Source organism: Ictidomys tridecemlineatus, chromosome 7 (genome assembly GCF_052094955.1).
Source record: "Ictidomys tridecemlineatus isolate mIctTri1 chromosome 7, mIctTri1.hap1, whole genome shotgun sequence".
NCBI classification, from domain to species: domain Eukaryota; kingdom Metazoa; phylum Chordata; class Mammalia; order Rodentia; family Sciuridae; genus Ictidomys; species Ictidomys tridecemlineatus.
In genome coordinates, this window is record NC_135483.1 from 102,521,430 (window position 1) to 102,541,793 (window position 20,364).

At 35.6% G+C, this 20,364-nt stretch overlaps 1 protein-coding gene across 2 annotated transcripts in view; it reads left to right on the forward strand.

The window, feature by feature from the left end:
- Nucleotides 1-20,364, forward strand: part of Cntnap5 (contactin associated protein family member 5) — a 790,097-nt gene that overhangs the window by 759,432 nt on the left and 10,301 nt on the right. The window contains exon 22 of one of the 2 annotated variants that reach the window (XM_021721849.3): nucleotides 17,594-17,812. The exons of the other annotated variant lie outside the window; for it this stretch is intronic. Within the exon in view, the coding sequence (XP_021577524.2) occupies nucleotides 17,594-17,812 (219 nt within the window). The remainder of the gene's footprint in view (nucleotides 1-17,593; nucleotides 17,813-20,364) is intronic. 2 annotated transcript variants of the gene reach the window in all.

Sequence of the window (20,364 nt, forward strand, 5' to 3'; positions counted from 1 at the left end):
TCTTCCTCTTGCTTTTATTACAATATTTGAGTGATTTAAACCAAGATGGTTTTATCTCCACTCTTATCTCTGATGCTTGTAGGTTGCCAGGAGTAAAATATTCCAAAAGCAGTCATGTGTTTTCATATTTAGTGGGATTACTTAGCTTTAGTCAACTATCATTAATTGCATCCCAGCTGTTTTCTAAATTCTATTCTTTTATGTCTGTTGATGGCACAAGGGTAGGACTTTGGGAAGATTAGAAATTACAGAGAGTTCATCGTAAGTTTGGATTTATTATTTTTATCTTGGTTTGAGAGATGAGGAAATCCAATTTAGTAACTTGTCCACGTATTTTAGCAGATGCTATTGGTGCTGTAGTCTATTGCCTTCCCTGTACCAGTTCCATGCCAGCTCACTTCGAACTTACAGGTCTTCACATTATCCTGGTGGCCATCTCTGTCCAGGAAGCCTGCTTTGCCTATCTATATGGCAGTGCAGAAGTGCCAGATTTTTTGGTGTCTGCTGGTAATAATCCTTAGCCAGTTACAAGATGAGCTGGTGTATTGATATTCCTGCTCGCCCCCATCTATTGGAACAAGAATGATACATGTGATCTTCTTTGGCTCCCAGAGTTGTCCTAGCAAGAGAAAGTGCTTATTGCCCACAGTGCTGGTTGGTTTGATAATGTACCTGTTACATTTTCTTCTCATCTGAATTCCTCCATGACCTTGCCAATGCTTTCATCAGTACTCAGAAAAAAATACTTGTGTTCTAAATGGCTGCCTTTGAGAATTCAAACTATCACTCGTCTATTCACTAATTGACTGACCTGGTATGCAAAATCAGATTTTCCTGACTTTAAAAGTTATGTGTATCCTGCTATACCATGTATTTTTTAATAAAAAGCATGTAAGTTATAAACCTAGCTTCATAGAAATTGCAATATTACAGGGCCAAAATGTTAGTACGCAAAAAGAGGAGAAATTATGAAAAGGCTGAATGAAAGCAAAATATCAGCTGGAAGTCTAATTTAGAGCAAATGTAGTTCTGAGCTGATGAGTGCATGACAAAATCTTGCATTGGATGGGAAATCTCTTACATAGATAGATATATGAGGTCTTAGAATTTAATGGGTAAGATAAACATTGAATATTTACCATGTGCCAGGAAATAAGTTAAAATACTTGTCTTCAATATTATATTTAATGTTCTCAACAAATAGGTATCTATTGTTGTGTACTAAATTACCCTACAATCAACATCAACATAGCTTTATACAATATCCATATTAAAATTTCTCAATATTTGGGGGGTTCAGAATTTAAATAGAGCTTGCTAGGTTGGCTCTTTGGCTCTTTATGATGTTGACTAAGTCACTGACTTATATCTAGCTGGGAGTGTGGATAGTCAGGAGAGTCTGAATTAATTCATTCCTGTTTTGGGTGGCTTTGAACAGACCAGCTGAAAGTCTAAGCTAAGCGGGTTCCTATCTTTCTCCATTTGGTTTCATGGTATTTCCACATATTTTCTTTGTTAGTCAGTTTGGTGACATTGCTGTAACCAAAATATCTAACAAGAAGAATTTAGAGGAGAAAGTTGATTTTTGCCCAGATTTTAGAGATTCAGTCCATGGTGGGATGGCTGCATTTCTGTGTATCTAAGGTGAGGCAGAACATCATGGCAGAGGGTGTGGTAGAGGAAGTTATCCTCTTCAGGGTAGCCAGGAATCCAAAAGGGGATTGAGAGAGTGCAGGAAAAATGACCTCTTCCAGGACACACCTCCAGTTACCCACCTCCACCAACCATGCCCCACCCGTCTACAGTTACCACTGAATCAGTCTCTTCAGATGAGAATAGGAGCTTTTGGTGAATGCCTCATATTCAAACCATAAGGTCTATCAGGCTAGAGATGAAGGCTCATCTCAGAATTGGCAAAATATAATTTCCAGTAGATTACATTGGATAAGTCATTTGTAAGTCAGCTCAAATTCAAAGAAAAAAGAAAAAATGCCTGTCTCTCAGTGAAAGATTCGCCAAAGATTTCTGTCCTCTTTAATCTGCCATATGCATGCAGTATATTCATCTTCATCTCATAGGTTAAATGAAACTGAGTCCAAGGATAGAGTTTGGGCCAGATGTTACCAAAGGAAAGAGTTGAATGTTGAACCTGGGGAGTATAATTTGTTAATGATAAAAAATAAAACAAACAAACAAACAAAAAACTGCCGAGTGGGAAAATTGTTTAAATGTTTCATTGAGAGAAGGGATCAAAAAGAAAGTTTATTTCGCAAATAAGTGTTGAGCTAGAGACTGCTACCCATCTATTAATGTTCAATATTAATTCTCCCTCTCTTCTTAATTAAAAATTATGGCATTTTTCTTTCTTTTTTCTCTTTGTTGTTGTAGTTGATTTTTTTAAGGGAATAGTGTACCAAATTAAACATGTTTTATTCCATATCCTCCACTGAGTTAAGAATAGCCATGGGACATTCTCCTATTCCATGGGCTAAAAGCACTAGAATTTTCCAGATGGATGATTTCACACATATGTACATCTTTGTCCTTCACTCTTCCTCTTTCTTCTACCTACAACATAAGGGCATGGCTGGAGATCCTAAAGTCATCTTATGAAGAAGAAGACAAAGACTCTAGTCTGTAGAGAGAGGAGCATAAATTTAAGCAAAAGCAATTCTGATTCTCTGATGCTATCTGAAGCCAAGATGTGGATGCCAACCCTAGACTTCCTAATAATAGGCTTCATATTAACTGGGGAAAAAAAAGGAACTCTGAGTTTATATGAGCCATGTTATTATTTTATCTCTGATAACATGTGCAAACTATAAATCATAAATTATGACTGTGTTTCATAGGATCAGTTGGAGTAAGAGAGAAGGTAATGTTTCCATTTTAGGTAAATCAAAAAATTCTTATAGAATGACAATGATAGAAATTTCTGAAAGCCAGTAATTTTGAAATCTGGAGCAATTCCTCATGTGTTCTTTGCCCTGTAGAGAAGTCAGTGGATGACTTGCTTTTACTCACATCTACACCATTGAAACTTGGCAGTCACCTCGTTGTTTATTTAAAAAAAGAAATCTTGGAGAGACAAAACAAGGATAAGTTTTAAGCAATACCTATAGACAAGGAGTTCCGTAGTATGTAAAGGATGATATGGATCACTCTTTATTTTTTTAATTATTATTTTTAAATTTTGTAGTTGTAGGTAGACAGCATGCCTTTGTTTATTTTGATGTGGTGCTGAGGATGGAACCCAGTGCCTCACATGTGCGAGGCAGGCGCTCTGCCACTGAGCTACAGCCCCAGCCCTTGGATCACTCTCTTTAAACAGGCATGGTCATGGGTAAGAGGTTTCCAGGCTGGAAAAACTCCAGAGAGTGGTGAGTGCTACAGTGTAATTGTGATGTGCCTGCTCTAAAAACTAAGAAGTCAGCCTGTATGCAGACAGCATAAGCAATGCTTTGTGCTCAGTTCATCCTCATTAGTATTTCTTGAATCAACTTTGTGGTATGATTCGATGCAGGCTGCAAAGCATACTAGTTTCAAAATGTCACTTGTAGTGAAATCCCAAAATATGCTTCTTCTTATCATGAATACATCAAGACAAATTCTAAAATATACATAAGCTATCTTGAAGAAGAGCACAGTAAACAATCATCAAACATGATTACCTCATTAGGTTTCCAGTCAGTTAGCATTTCCTTTCCTCAGGGAGGAAGGGAGACAGGCTCTCTGGGTTGAGCAAACTTTGCTGAAGATAGTTAATAAGTTGAGGGGAAAGTGTTTGCCAAATTCTCAGAAAAATATCTAGAATACAATGTAAAGGTCCAGATACTAAATGTATCTGTTCAATAATAGATATCAAGTTCCTATACTTGTTACACCAAGACCCTTTGCCTGGAATAAGACTTCACCATTCACTGTGAGACCTGGGACTTGAGCCTGTTTCTTTCATCTGCAACACAGAGATGAATAATTTTCACATACCAAAGTAATTGTCACGAGGTGATCATCACACACAGTTGCCCATTGAAATTGAGCAGCATGAAGTCTAGTACATAGCTGGTGTCCTAGGAGTATCAGCTTCGCATTCTACAGCCTAGTCCTGAGCTGACAAATGATGGGTTCAAATCCCAACTCTGAGACTTACTGAGGGTTACTTTCAGTATTGTTTACGTTTTCTTTCCGTTGTCTTGTCTTTAAAAGGGGCAGAGTAACCCAGAAGATGTTCTCTAGTCACATGGCACGAAAGGCAACATTTGGCACATGTTGAGAAATCCAGTCATGATAATATGCAGGCAGTCCTCAATTTCTCCAGTACTGCAAGATTATGAAAGTGACCACATGAGCTAAAACTGGGTGTTTGGCTTGTAGTCTTTTCCTCATATCTCTTAATAATCCATGCAAAATTTATGGAGGTTCTATGACCTTTAATTTTCTTTTGTCAAAGCCTTAACCTTATCTTATTGTATAGGAAAATTAAAAATTAGTAAAAGAGAGTGCACTGAAACAGTATACTGGGTATACTGCAATATAAAGCTCTAGAAACATTGAGAAATTGTCTTTTTATTTCTGTCTAAAAGCTTATCAAGAATGTTTTGAACTGTGCTGGCCTTCTGACTGTTTGACTTAAATCTTTCTTAAACCTTGGTGAACTGTCATCCTCTTTTCTAAGTCAGGATCAGCTTCTAACATCTCGTCCTTTGTGCTTTCAATCCCGTAAAATACCGAGGAGGGTCCTTTCATGTGAAGTTTTTGGCTAACATGGCTTCCTGTGGGAAGTGCTCTTTGTCATAACTGCTTTCCTCTTCCAAGTCACTAATTCCCTGTGGCTGTGTACCTGCGGACTCTCACACAGGGTCAATATTGGCATTTCCCTGAGCAGCCATTTCCTCTCTAGCGCCATGTACATTTGAAATTTTTTCACTTCCAGCGTTTTCAGATTTCATTTCTTTGCCACACTTTCAGATTTGCTGACCAAGTTCCCTTTATTCCCTTCTCACTGTGTGAGTACTCATGTATTTGTGCATGTGGTACTGAGGATTGAACCCAGTGGTGCTTTATCACTCAGCGATACCCCATCCCTTTACTTTTTACTGTGAGACAGTGTCTCATTATAAGTGGCCCAGACTGGCCTCCAACTTTCAATCCTCCTGCCTCAGCCTCTGAAGTTCCTGAGATTATAGGTGTGCAGCGCTACACCAAGCTTTAGTTCCCTGTTTTGATTATCTATCTTTTTAAAATGGCACACCAGCATGTTACTGGGAAAGAAAGAAGCAACATTAACTATACATGTTGCTTTTTGTGTGTGAACAGATATGCAGTGCCCAGTCACCCACAGACCTTGAAAGAAATTATGGGATAGAACTCTGATCCCCAAACTCACAATTATTTTATATTCATTTGTGAAAAAAAGAACTTACAACCCGTGTTTGCACATTAGCAGTTGCTCACAGTTAATACACCATTGTAAATGAAACTTGAACTATTATTTTGGGAGGAATGGTGCTATTTAAATCATGGCAACTGAAATGCAGTCATAACGAAAGCAAGAAAAGTAGAGATTGTTTCACATTACCAAATTTATTGAATAGCAGTATTTAAATGAGAAAACTATTATTGTCAGTATAGTTGCTTAAATATTAATATCTAGGCATGCTTTAAATATAGATGCAAAGAGCCTCTTAATAGCATTCACAGAATGTTCCAAAGTATACAATTTTTCTATTGCTACTACTGGTAACTGCCACACACTTGGTAGATTAAAACTGCATACATTACTATCTTATAGTTCGGGAAGTCAAAAGTCTTTGCTGAAGTTTTGAAACTAAAATTAGTGCATAATTAAGGCTGTGTTACTTCTGGAGGCTTCAGGAATACTCTAGTATCTTTTCATTTTCAACTTACAGTGGTCAGTGCATTCTTTGGCTCGTATTCTTTTCCTAGATCTCTCTAGTGGTGTACTTCTGCTTTTGATCTTTCTAGTCCCCTCTTACAGGACTCTTGTAATTACATTGAGTTTATCAGGGTAATACAGAATAATCTTTAAATCTTAATATCCTTCATTTATTCATCTCAGTCCAGTTCCTATTGCCATTTATGGTACATAATCACAGGCACTGTGAACTTGGACAAGGGCATCTGTAGGGACTATTAAGAATAATATCAGGAATTGCTATGACTATGACCAGAGCTCCTGTGTTGATGTAGGAACTTTTAGGGGAGAAATGATTAAATTAAGAGAGTTCTAATCTAATAAGTGGATTGATACATTTGATTTGATCATTTGGTGTGTTAATGATTTGAATGGACTAACTGGGTGGTAACTGTAGACAGATGAGTTATGGCTGGAGGAGATAGGTCATGGGAGGATGTCCTGGGGTTTGTATTTCATTTCTAGCGCCCAGCTCTCTCTTTGCTTTCTGGCTACCATGAGCTGAGCAGTTTACTTCGGATGGGCCTTCTGCCATGATGTTCTTCATCTCAGGCCCAGAGCAATGGATTGAGTTGGCTAATGACTGAATCTCTGAAACAGTTATCTCAGAATAAACTTTTCCTCCATTAAGATGTTCTGGTTGGGTATTTTTGGTCACAATGACCCAAATAACTCAGATCTTATGTTTGTTTTTGTCTTAAAAATCCAACTTTAGGGTGAATACTATGATCAACTCATTTTTACATTCAAGTCAATGCAGCTTAAAAACTGTATTTAATGGTCCCCATGTTGGAGAAATTGTTTCCATTAGATATTGTATGTAATACAAAAACGACAATCACATACTGGATTACAGTCTGGACATACAGAGACTTACCTCTATCACTCTTACCTCAGCAGGCCCTTGGAAAAATGCATTGTTGTTGGTTTTCAGAAAGATCCTCCTCCAGGCAGCCAGACTGCTGTAAGCACATCCCTGCCATGGACAAGTGGTTACTCATACACAGAGTTGAGGTCTGGTCAGGTCAAGGATCTGCTCTCTCCAACCACAAACCCAAATCTTTGTCCCAAGACATTTGAACAGAGCTCATCTTTAAGTAGTTTTTTTTTTTTTTGTAGCCTTGCTCTACTGCAATTTATCTGTACTGTACTAGGTGACTGATGGTGTGATATTATAAAAACAGCTCTTCTATAAAGTCAGATTCAGTCTTAAGCTTAGGTTAATGAATTCAAAGGGATAGTATGACATGCAAGAAAAAATTAGTAATTAAAGTCTAGGAATTTTAGCTACTATGTAAATGGGCATCTTGCTGAATCATTATGAGTTTGTTTCATGATCTGCATGGTGGATATAATGCCACTATTTTGTCCTTTCCAAATCATAAAAGCTAATTTGTGTCATTTTTCTGTATGATGTTTTATCACATAATTTGATAGAATTTGGTGATTAATATTCCTATGGAGCAATGCTACAAAGGTTACCCTGTGTGACTCATTATGTTATTGGATTGTATGTGATGTATGATAAAAGTTAGAACCAGAATACAGGAGACTTGGCATAAACAAAAGCCGCTCTCCATGTAGGCATTAGATATAGGGCAAATTTTTCTGTGGCTACTAGATTCTACTTAGCCCCCAAAGAATAGCTCTACTTTTCCTTATTAACAACAGCCAAATTAAGGTCATTTAGTATAGACACCAGAATTCTTATTCAGATCAGTTTATTATTCATTAAAAATAATTGACTTTTAAATTAAAATTATATATATATATATCTCATAAACATAGATGATCAAATTATATGTGAGCATACATGTAGCATCAGAATCTTTATAGAAGTCAGAATATAACCCACTAAAAGACTGCCTCTTAAAAAAAAAAAAAATATATATATATATATATATATATATATTATATTTTGTTTTGATTCCAGAGATTGGCTTGCATGAATATAACTGAACTGTATTGGTTGCCTATGCAGCACCAATTTGGAATCCCCTCTCTCTTCCTAACAGAATTCCAGTTTTGTGTAACTCTTCTTCTTCTATAAGCTTACATGCTCTTCAGATAATCATCTCTAACTGTGATAATTAAGGATTCCTCCTAGTTGTGTGATCTGTTATAAGTATTTGTTGCAGGTATCATTGGGGAAAGCAGATCTTGAGATCTTTCCAAGGAATCCAGTTGGTCAAAAGTATCTTCATTTTCCCAGTAGATGTTATTTGCCTTTTTCATCCAGTTGTCTTATACATATAGTTAGGTTTATTCAGAGGTTGTCTTGTTTCATGATGTCATTACTAAGTGAACTCATGGAGAGTATGTTGTGGACTCTTGTTTTAAAGCTTTCTCAGTTTTGATTTCTAATAAAAATGGACATCTGTAGATTTAAAAATGCACACAGATATCTAAGACCTTTTTAGGATTTTATTTTTTAAAAATATGTATTTTTTTAGTTGTAGGTGAACACAATGCCTTTATTTTATTTTTATGTGGTGCTGAGGTTTGAATTTAGTGCCTCACGTGTGCCAGGCAAGTACTCTACCACTGGGCCCCAGCCCCAGACCATCTTTAGGATTTTCAAAAGTTGAAAAGGGATCTTGAGTTTCCTAGTCTAAGAAAATGTCCATGTCTTATGCTAGTGACCTGGATTAGGCATAAATATGACCCACATCCAGATAATTAGAAGAAGCCTGTGAGGTGGCTGAGTCTATGAGGTCCTGGGGCAGGATTTTCCTTTTAAAAGATGAGACAGACACTTGTTCTTTTTCCATATTATCCTTCTTGCACCTAGACATCATGTCTGAAGCTCCATTATCACCTCATTCCAGCCTGATATTGAGACAGCCACGGGGGGTGATCTGGTATCCTGGAACCATAGCTTTCTTTCCATGCTTCTAGACAACTTCCTATGTGAGAAAATTAGTCCTTTATTGTCTAGATTCCTTACAGTTGGGTTTTCCGTTACCTGCTGTAAAAAGCATCCTAACAAAATTTGTATTGCATAAACCCTGTAAATAAAAACAACATCAAATCACCAAAGTTTCCTGCTATAACTTTTACTTATCCTGATGTTTTCACTCCATCACTTGTAATTCCCCATCGGAGTATTATATTTCTATAGATTATTTTGTGCTCTGCCAAAGATTCTCTGTTGGGACATAATGTCCCCTAGTTTTGCTCCTTTCTCTTAGCAAAGTAAACAACATTGTTGTAAACCAAAACATGAGAGTCCTTCAGTTCTAGCCCCACATGAAATAAATAATGAACAACCTAGAAAGAATTATTTTTGTTTCTTTGAATCCCAAAGGAATGAATTTCTACATTAACTTGCAAATACAAGTGTTAAAGGCAGAGAAGTTGTTTTTATATGTAAAATAAGGAAAATAGACCATGGGAATATGATGTCTAGAATTCCAAAATTTGAATAGATGGTTAAGGTTGCACTGATTCGGCAGTCACTGTCCTGTAACCACAGAGGGGAACTCATATGATGTATGGTACAAGGCAACCTAATTAAAAAGTGAAAAATGTGTTCAGCCAGTGAAATTTTAGGTTGAAGTAATTAATTCTCAAGTGATAGAATTTTTTTTACTACATTGATTTTTTTATTTGCTTCTTATATTGTTTCTGTTTATCGATCCATCTATCCACCTACCTGTATTTCTGTGTATTTACTTAAAGAAAAGTTGGAGTTCAGTGTGGTGACACCCACCTATAATCCCAGCAACTTGGAAGACAGAGGCAAGAGGATCTGAAGTTCCAGGCCAGCCTGGAAAACTTGGAGAGACCCTCTCTCAAAATAAAAATGGCTGGATATGTGGCTCAGGGTGTTCAGCACTTGACCTGCATGCCTTATACCCTGTGTTTGATTCCCTAGTACCAAAAAAAGAAAAATGACAGTTGTATAAGACCTTCTACCTATCAGACCCCATGTAATGTAGACCTAGTCAAACATTCAAAAATATTTAGCAAAGTTTATGTACAAGGTTATGAATTTGTTAAGAAATTGGCAGTTACCTGGAAGGTAAAGCATATTTTCTTCATTAAACTTATGGTTTACAGAGGTGCATAAAAGATAAACCAATAAGCAAACACACCTGTGCACCTACACACCCACACATATGTGTATGTGAAATTATAGTTATATAGTTTATAGAAAAAAATTGAAAGGACATGAATTGGGTTCAGTGTTGAGAAATAGAGAAAGGAACAGGGGATGTACTCTTTAGGTACCCATGAAAGTCCTCTTCAATGAAAAATTTTTATCCTAATATCTAAAGGAAAGGAGCCCCAGGGAGGTCTCCCCAGCATGTGAAGAGTCAGTGCATAGGCCCTCATGTGTAAAGTGTGTAAAGTCATTACAAATAGTATTGACATCATGACATGTAGCAACCAAACTCACCCACACATGCAGATTTTATAAAGACAGTTCATTTAGCTTTAGGACACAAGAGTCTGAGAATAATGGAGAGGCATATTTCTTGTGCACTCCTGATATAATTATAAGAGTTCTGAATGAAGTTTTTATCAGAACTTGGCCTGCCTCAGCAGAGTTCTGGATAACATGTCATTTGTGTGAATGTAAAAATAAAACCAGGGTATATGTATGAATGGCTAGAATGGAAAAGTCTGAGATCTACCTATTAATATATCCCTGATTAAACTGTATTGCAGTTGATAATAGGAAATGTTTTTTCATTCATTAATTCCATTTACTAATTCTGTTAGCCAGCTTCTCATTGATGTGTCCAAAATACCTGACAACAACTCATAAAACGAAAAGTTTATTTTGGCTCACAGTTTCAGAGGTTTCGGTCCGTGGTCAGCCAACTCCATCACTCTGGGCTTGAAATGAGGCAGAGGATTGTGGCTGAGGAAAGCTGCTTAGCTCATCCAAGTCAAGAAGCAGAGAAACAATGTTTGAAGCCAAAGGATAAAACCCCCAAAGTTTTTCCCCAATGACCTAACTTCCTTCAGTGACTTCCAACTTGCCTACAGTTACCAACCACTTATTCCAATCCAGTTGTTAATCCATCAAATGAATTAACCCCTTTCATTAGATGAGAGTTCTCATCATCTAATCATGTCACTTCAGAATATGCCTACATTAACAGGAGTTTTCTGGGGACATTTAATATTCAATATGTAACACTAAAGTTAATTAAATTTATTCTAACTTATTCTGCATATTGGGCACTTCACTTTAGTTGAAGGGGATAAAGATCTGAAAAAGAGGGTCTTCTAGAAAGCAAGAAGAGGACAGACGTTATCATGAAATAAAATCATCCAATAGCAGTAGGAAAAATGCCTTGGGAATATGAAAGTAATTTATGCTATACAGTTTCTACCAATCTCTCCAAAATCATTCCTTACCTTATTTAACACAAAATTAACTTGACTTTTCTTTGTCTTACATGTGATGTACTTTGTTCCTTTATGCCTTGTGCTGGCTTTGTAACTATACTCGATTCATCATTCCAGCATTTATTTAAGCAATTTTTATCCCAAGCTGTCTTTTCTAAATCAGTGTTTCTCAAAGAGTGGGCCATGGACCATCTATAACATAACTGCATAAGAAAGTTATGATATATATTTTAATACACTTCTCTGGAAGTTCTTTTGCATTCTTAATGTTGTTTTCTCTATATTGTTCCAGAGTTCCCTTCTACAACCCCACAGCCACAGTGATCTCTCTCTATTGTAAGATTTATCACCTGATATCTTTGCTGGTCTATTAAATTCATCATCCATAATGACTGAAATTCACCAAGATGAGAGAAAAGTTCATTGATTAGCTATTACAAATCCACCACTATGAATATAGAACTGTATTTTCCATAGGTGGTCAATAAATAGATATATATTTTGCAGAAGAGGAAAGATGTTAAGCATGGCATAATAGAACAAAAACAACAAGAACAAAAAAGAAAGGTAGAAGCCAACAGACCTAAGTTTCCAGGCTTAGATTGGCCAAAGACTGTTAATTTGATTTAGAAAAATAATTTGAACTTATGATTTTTCCCTCTAATTTGATAGTGTGTATACTTATCTTAATCTTTCTCATTTTATAAGGATGTAGTTTATGTGGGATTCTGTGCAGATGACCATAATGACAAAATATGAAAGCAAAAAACAAATCCCAAGTTTGCATACAAACTTGTGTCTGTGTGTTTAATCCAGTTTGATGATCTCCTTTTACAATTAAAAATTTACCTGAGAAACATGTTCATAGACTCAGCAAACTTCTGTTTGTGAAGTTTTCAGGCTTTTTGCCCCCCGCCCCTGAAACCCAAAGAACTCTAGAGAAAGAAATTCTTCATTTGTGTATGCTGCTCTTACCTTCCACTGACTTCAGTTCCCCTTATTTATATTTTATCTTGGTACAACATTTTACTCTTATAAGTCCAGGTCACATGGGTCTGCATGGCTTGTTTTGTGACACTTCAAGATTTGAATATCTTAAATGACTTTTAACATACAGCAAATGCCATGTTACATCCCAGAACAATGTCTGTTTTTAGCAAAGTGCTGATCTCTCCTACTCTATTTTTTTTTTGTATTAAAAAAAAAACCACACTGCAAAAAACTGCCTGCATAAAATTAGCCTGGATTTGCTCTATCTGACTCCTCTTGTCAAACAATTGCAATTGTGTGAAGCATTTCTGGGGCTAAAATTGGTTCTGTGCTACTTTCCTTGGCATCTCAAATCCACTAGATTTAATAGTGAAGTACAGCTTTACTTTGAAGCAATAAGAGTGTTTGCAAATTAATGTAAAAAGTCAGGTTTTAAAATGCCTGAAGAAGTTAGTCTATATTAAATTATCCAGCTGAGTCATTAAAACTTTGAACATTATGTCTATTCAACTCTGAGTCCATGTGAAGTGAAAATTTAGTAGAAAGATTGCACAGCATGCAAATCAACATTTACATCTTCTTTCTCAAGCACGGTATTATTTGGGCATATTGAGGGGTCTTGAATTCAGGTAAAGAGGTTTGGAATTGAAGAACAGTAGGAGGAATAAAAGACATTGGTACTTCTGAAACTACTACTAATGATAATATGCACTTGTTATGAAAAGATGTTGATAAATCATGAAAATTTCAGTTAAACCAGGTAGATGAATGATCAAGATATCTGCTGTATAGCATGGTGACTGCAATTAATAAGAATATGTTTGATGTTTGAAAATTGCCAAAAGAGTGAATATTTAGTGTTCTCACCCTAAAAGTAAATTGATAAGTATGTGAGATAACAAATACACTAAATATTTTGTTTAGCCATCCCACAATACATACCTATATCAAAACAGCATATTGTATCAAAACAAAAAAAAAATAAACAGCAACAACATCAAAACACCAAAAACAAATCATGGGTACTGAGCTAAGAATTATACTATATCATTATGTTTATTTCTACCATGATGCATATGGCAGATCCAGTGATCACTATTTTATCATGGGCAAAACTGGAGCTCAGAAATGGGGAAACAGAAGTTACTTGTGCAATGAACACTGAAACTTCAAGTTTCTCCTATCAAAACAAAGAGGCAGTGCTGCATTAGCTATAACAACAGGTTGCTGCTAGCTGAAGTGTGCTTGCTTGCCTGACTCTGGTTGATGGCACACCCTCTTATAGAAGTAACTGATGTCTAACTTCCCCCATACCTTGTCAGCACTCCATGCTGCTTCTACATCAATATTTGAGAGAGGGCTGCTGGGATATAAAGTGAATCAGAAACTGCATTTTGATTGGATTTAAATTGTGTTGAGAGGGACAAAGTATGTATTTCAAATAAGACTAATGGAAATACTGCAGATTTTTCCTTGTAAGACACCCGTGGCTTCTCAGAATGGTAGCATATGAATGAAAACTTTGCAATTATACTTTTTTTGGATGAAAATTTTATACATTAACAGAAAATCTAAGGAAGAGTGGGAAAGGGAACTTGAATATTTTTTAGTAGCAATATCTTTGCATTCTCATCCCATATGCTTCTGGGGAACCACTTTCACTCTTGCATTCTTCTGGGATATTCATTTGTTAGCTGAGCACACAAAATAGTTTCATCACTTGGCTCCTTATGAGTCTAATGCAATTGTAATCCAAAAACTGAATTAAATTGATTGGTAAATACATTATGTCTTTCATGTAATACAGAGTTCAGTAAATTGCATGAGACATTCAACAAAAACACTTTATGTTTTTCTTAGTTTTTGCAACCTATGCTTTTGAAAATAATTTATGTAAAATTATTTTACTCTGTGTATAAAATGTTTTGAAGTTTATTTATTTACTTAGTTGAGAGCTATCATATGTTAGATGAAGAGTATAGCATTTAAAGTCATAACATATTGGGTCTATACCTTAATTCTCACTTCACTGTATCTTTTACGTTATCTGTTTCTCAATCCCTTCCTCTTTAAATTTTCTAGAATCATAACAAATACATGGAAGAAAGTTTGAAGAAAATATAAAAATATTTGAGTAGCAATTATACATTGTTGTATAGTAGTTGTTCAATGATTGGTGAATGTGAGTTTGTTCTTTTTTTCTGCAGCTTCTTATTCATTTATTTTTATTTTCTACTACTTAGTAGATAATACTATCATAAAATGCAAAAATCATTTGAAACAGTTCTATGGTTTTTGCTTTTCGGCTTTTACTAAAAATCTGAAAAATTACTATCTGAGATGTCATACTGAGATTATTTTCTCATACCAGGAATTCCTTGCTCTCTTCATTTTTTTCCAGAAATATCTCAAGATCTCTCTTCTACATCTAGAAAAAACATATTTTTTATAAGATAAGACTTTATTCAACACAATTTTCCTGTAAGTGGAGAATGCCACTCACTGGCATTTTGCCCATTTTTTATCTCTTACCTATTCTTGCACCTGGGACTGGTATTTATGACATCCACTATGTGATGTCCTCCAATGACCTTGGCACCAATGTCAGCAGCATTCCAAGTGAGTGTTGAGAATGAGATCTGGCACTTTTGACTAAGACCCTCAAGGCATAGCTTCAATAGCCTGTCACTTTCCACTGCTTTTATATCCTACAGTGCAAAAACTTCATGACAACTTATGCTTCCCTTCTCTTCTGCTTCTTCATCTAGATACTACTGATTTCTAATTTTACCCTTCACTAACAACTAATCAGAAATTCACATACATTCTCTATTACAGCTGGGTACACTGAGTTCTGATGACACTGGTTAATAGCCTCCAGCTTATCGCAGCTTTTTGATCTAGAAAACTGTTGCATAACAAGGTGCAAGAAATCTCATATGGGACACAGTCTTTTAAAATCTATGCTAACAAATAAACATATGTGGTCATTTACTAAGTAAAAAAATGTGTGCCATGGATGGAGGTTGTTTATTTGAATATTTAGAAGTTATCTGTTTCCTCCCACACCCTACTGGTCTCTTACACTTAAGAAGAGTAGTATTACAATGCTATTGGATCTTAATTTCCATCACCAGGACAGCTCTTACAGCATATCTGACATGGAGTCTTAGAATAATGAGCCACAAAGATTCCATGTCCTAATCCCTAGAACTTCTGAATATGTTAGACTAAGTGGCAAAGAGGAATTAAGTTTGGGAATAGAATTAATGTTGCTAATGGGTTGCATTTAGAATGGAAATATCATCTTTGCTTATCAGCACAAATGCAATGTAATAACATGAATCCTTAAAGGTGAAGGAGAGAGGCCAAATAATGGAATCATAGGTGTGTGTGACTATAAACAAAGGAACATAGAAATGCAACATTGATTTTATTGAAGATAGATGAAGGAGACTAAGCTATGGAAAAACGATTGGATTCTAGAAGCTAAAAAATGAAAAAGAAAATGTGTTAGCTTTTGATTGACTAAACTTCCTGACAAGAACAACATAGAAGAGGAAAAGTTTATTTTGAGCTCACAGTTTCAGAGGTCTCAGTGTATGATTGGCCAGCTCCATTGCTCTACTCTGAAATGAGGAAGAACATCATGGTGCAAGGGCATGGTGGAGGAAAGCTGCTCAGCTTATGGCAGTGAGGAAGCAAAGAAAGAAGCCAGGAACAGATGTAGTCCAAAGCCACATCCCCAGTAACTTAATTCTTCAACTATGTCCTACCTTCCTACAGTTACCATCAAGTGGGCTATTCAAGTTATTAATCCACCAAATGGATTAATGGACTGATGAGGTTACACCTCTAATAATACAATCTTTTTCATCTCTGAACATTGCTGCATTGCCACAAAGATTCCATGTCCTAATCCCTAGATTGATGAGCTTTGCAGGGGACATCCCAGATTTATAACAGAAACGTATCATACTGAGACTCCAGACGAAATCATTCTTGCTGACACTGGGGGCCAGCGAGTGCTATATCAGACTTCTAACCTACAAAAATGAAAGATAATCAATTTGTGTTTTAAGCTATTTGATATAAGTTGTTTAAGTTTGTGATAATTTGTTATAGCAAATTTAATATGCAATTACATAAATTTAATATGCAATTACTCTCTTCTCATGTAAGAAAAGAGAGATGATAAATTGATGAAGGTTACATGGGTATTGAAGAGGGAGGTAAATTGAGGGCATAAATTAGAAAAGGCATTATCAAGGGATGTTAATTTATTATTTTCAAATATAATCTCATCACATCTTTTCCTTAATACTGCCAACATAATGCATACTTACAGATCCATGAAGACACCCTTTGACCATTTATGAATCAAAATAAAATTGTAATGTACAGCGTTAGTTAAGAAAGTAGCTGCCCCCTTCCAGAAAATAATAAAAAAAAGATTATCATGATAAAATAACCATTTGAGCTACCTAATTATGTTAAAACTCTCATATCTTAAGAACATGGTTTATTATGCATTGAAGGTTTAGGTAACTGCATCACAGCAATTTGTCCAAATGACCCCTTTTAAGAGAAAGAAATATGATGCTGGATAATATTGCTACAAATCTTGAAGAAAACGAGACATTTGATCTTATTGTGAATCCCAAATGATTGCATCTTCATCTTTAATAAAGACTCAAAACTACTTTAGGAACTTGAATGCTGTCAAAATAACAAAGCAATCTCTCACCAGTCAGTACCATGGGCAGAACCAAGCAGGTAGACATTTTCTCTAGAGGTTAATCTACACAGATATCTTAAAATAGTAAATACAATAAATATATGGGAAGACCATTTTGATTTCTAATCTCATTGTCTACATCTTATCATTTTTTGTTTCATTTTTATTGAGATTTTTAATGAGAATTGTAGTATGGATGTCCTAATTACCTGCATTCACAGATAATGGTAAAAGAGATGCTGATACAAATTCTATTAAACACCAAGAGTATAGGACACATTTGCTGTCCTTCTACAGATAATAAAATACATGAATACAAGTTTTGTTTTGAAACATTTCTATCTAAAAGCAGAGATGGGCTAAGCAGTTATCTACAAAATCTGGTTGATACATTGATGCTTGCAGTGTGGGGTGGGTAAAGTTGGAAAGAGGATATAAAGACGGGAAGTTTTTTTTCCTTAAAGAATAATAAGATCATTTCAGTTATTATATACAATAGTCAAAAAACATAGAGCATATTTTTTTAAAAAAATATATATATTTTCTGGTGGTCTTTTACATTGCAGATAATATTGGATTGGATTCTGAAATTGCTAAAGTGAATGCCCTGGGTTTTGTTGGATGCCTTTCTTCAGTCCAGTATAATCATATAGCACCACTGAAGGCAGCCCTGCGTCATGCCACTATCGCACCTGTGACCGTCCAGGGGACCTTGACAGAATCTAGCTGTGGCTCCATGGTGGATTCAGAAGTGAATGCAGTGACCACTGTGCATTCTTCATCAGGTAGATTCCTGAGAATGCCTAATGAAGTCCCCTTACTAAGACTACCTTATCTGTCTTCTAGAAGCTTCCAGTTTAAAGAGCCAGCTAATAGTACTCAATTCTTTACCCTGAATTGGGTGATTTCATACATATTTAATATAATACTATTTCATGTGATGAACAATTAGAACTAAAGGCACAATTTTATATATTTTACATATATATATAATCATATTATATGTGTGTATATGTATACATAGTTCCTGTTGTTTAAGTGGCTGCTGTTTTGAGGATCAAAGTATTTAAGTGTAAGGGAGGTACAGTCTGGTTGCTGAACTAATATGTAAGTAGATGTGTGAATTTCTAGTGCAGTTTAGCATGTTTAATAAACCATAGAAAACTCTGGGAAATTCATCATACAGATACAGGAGTCTAGCATTAAAAAACAGGGAGTTCTTATTAAACATTATGTATGTGTGTTTGTGTGTGTGTTTTAATATTTATACAGACAGATCTGGAAACATAGAGGTATATAGGTATGTATTTAAATGAAGTCATTCATTATTGAGAGGGGGACTTACAACTCACAGTTGGCTTTAAAATTGTAAAAGACAATAGAGACAAACCATCAACACAATACTCACCAAAAATATATAGATTAACACCCTGAAGGATTATTTTCCTGGAGGTACACATCCAAGCATGGATTAATCCTGTTATTTTAAAAGTTTTCTAATCACGTTACTAAAACCATCATCTTATCATCTCAGAAGTGTTTTATTTGTGGCTCCAATAAATATATCAGAGAGTTAGAATTAATAAACTGAATTAATATATGTTAATATAACAACAACAAAATATGTCAGGTATTGAAAAATCTGGGTTAAAACCAAGTCTGCATTGGTTTATACAGTTACAAAGTAGTGCATAGACTAAATTAAAGAGGAATCAATGCAAGTTGGAGTAAAAACAAACCATGCTCTGAACCTGGAAGATAGCTAAGTTTATATATGTATGGCAAAGTGGGAGGAATTCCAGGAAGGAATATTGGCATAGGAATACATAATAACAGCAGGCTTTAGAGGACACAGGAAATATAATGACTAAATGGTTTTGTTTTTCTCCCTTTCTTCACTTCTTCATTCCTTCATTCCTTCCTCCCTCCTTCTCCCTCCTTTCTCCCCTTCCTCCCCCTTTGCCCTGGAGCACCTTCTACATAACCCTTCCTTTTTCTCACTTCTTCTCATCTCCTCTTCTGATTTCTCATTTCCACCTTTCCTTGTCTGTTTGCTTTCTGTGTGTGTCACATATAAACACCACTATCACTGTCGCTCCTGTTGTCATCAATCTCATGTATGCATACATGCATGTAAACTATCTGAACATCCAGCAATGATTAATAGCATTATCAAGTTCCACAACCAAAATTTTTTTCAATAGAACTACTCTATAAATACTTCCAACCCAGAATGTCCACCCCATACCAGTTCCTTGAATGCCCTTCCCATTTTTCTTCATTCTCTCTTTCTTAGTATTTTTTTCTGAGCTTCAGTTTCATGAGTCTTAGGAAAAGTTCCACAGAATATACCACAAGGAGTCTAATACTGTTTACCCAGTTCCACAAGAAATACTACCCCAACATCTTTTATGTATTGCCACACATGGCAGGTAGAACTGCTGATACATGTGTAAGACTTGGTCTTTTCCATCAGAGCTTGATGCTGCGGGGGCAGTGAGACTAGGATGTACATGCTCACCTATGTGTGTATGAAAATAATCACCACATTAAAATAAGAAGCAAGATTTATTAAACAGTTTCATTGTGTCAGGCACTACTTTAAAAACATACATTAACTCATGTAATTCCCATAAAATCTTATAGAGACTATTATTTTTCCCATCTAACAGATGAAAAAATATAAATGACACATAGCTCTAGTGATGTCATGAAATAATGCATTATTAATTGCCAAACAAGTTATTAATTATGAGCAAAGGGTGGTTTGTTACTTTCAACACTTTACTGGTCTTAGGTTTTTCCTGGCAGTGGTAAGGTATAATAGAAAGAGTCTGACTGTGGCCCTGTATACCTGGGGTTTGAATTCTCCACTCTGCAACAAATGAGTACAAGGCATTAAGCAAGTTCTTACTGACTCCATTCTTATTTCTTCATACCAAAAAATAAAATAATAAAATTAAATTAATACAAATTTTGTCGATTCCTGAGAATTCAATGATGAAATGAAAACAAGAGTGGCTATTTATTAAATGTGTATTATCCACCAGGTTTTGAATATTTGTATGCATTATATACATGCACATAAGTATCCCTGCCCACTTTTAATATGTATGCAACTTGTCATTTCAAAAGAGATCACATTTTACAGCACAAGCAAGGATTCAGAGCCACATCTGTGTACTTTTAAACTTGCTGTTTTTCTTTTCTTTTACTATAATATACATATTATTCACTTGTACCATGTATGTATCTCTGTGAGGGCTGCTCCTAGGAGTATTTATTCTTTTCTCTGCCAATGGGCTCAGAACCCTCTTGCAAATGAAGAAAACCCTCA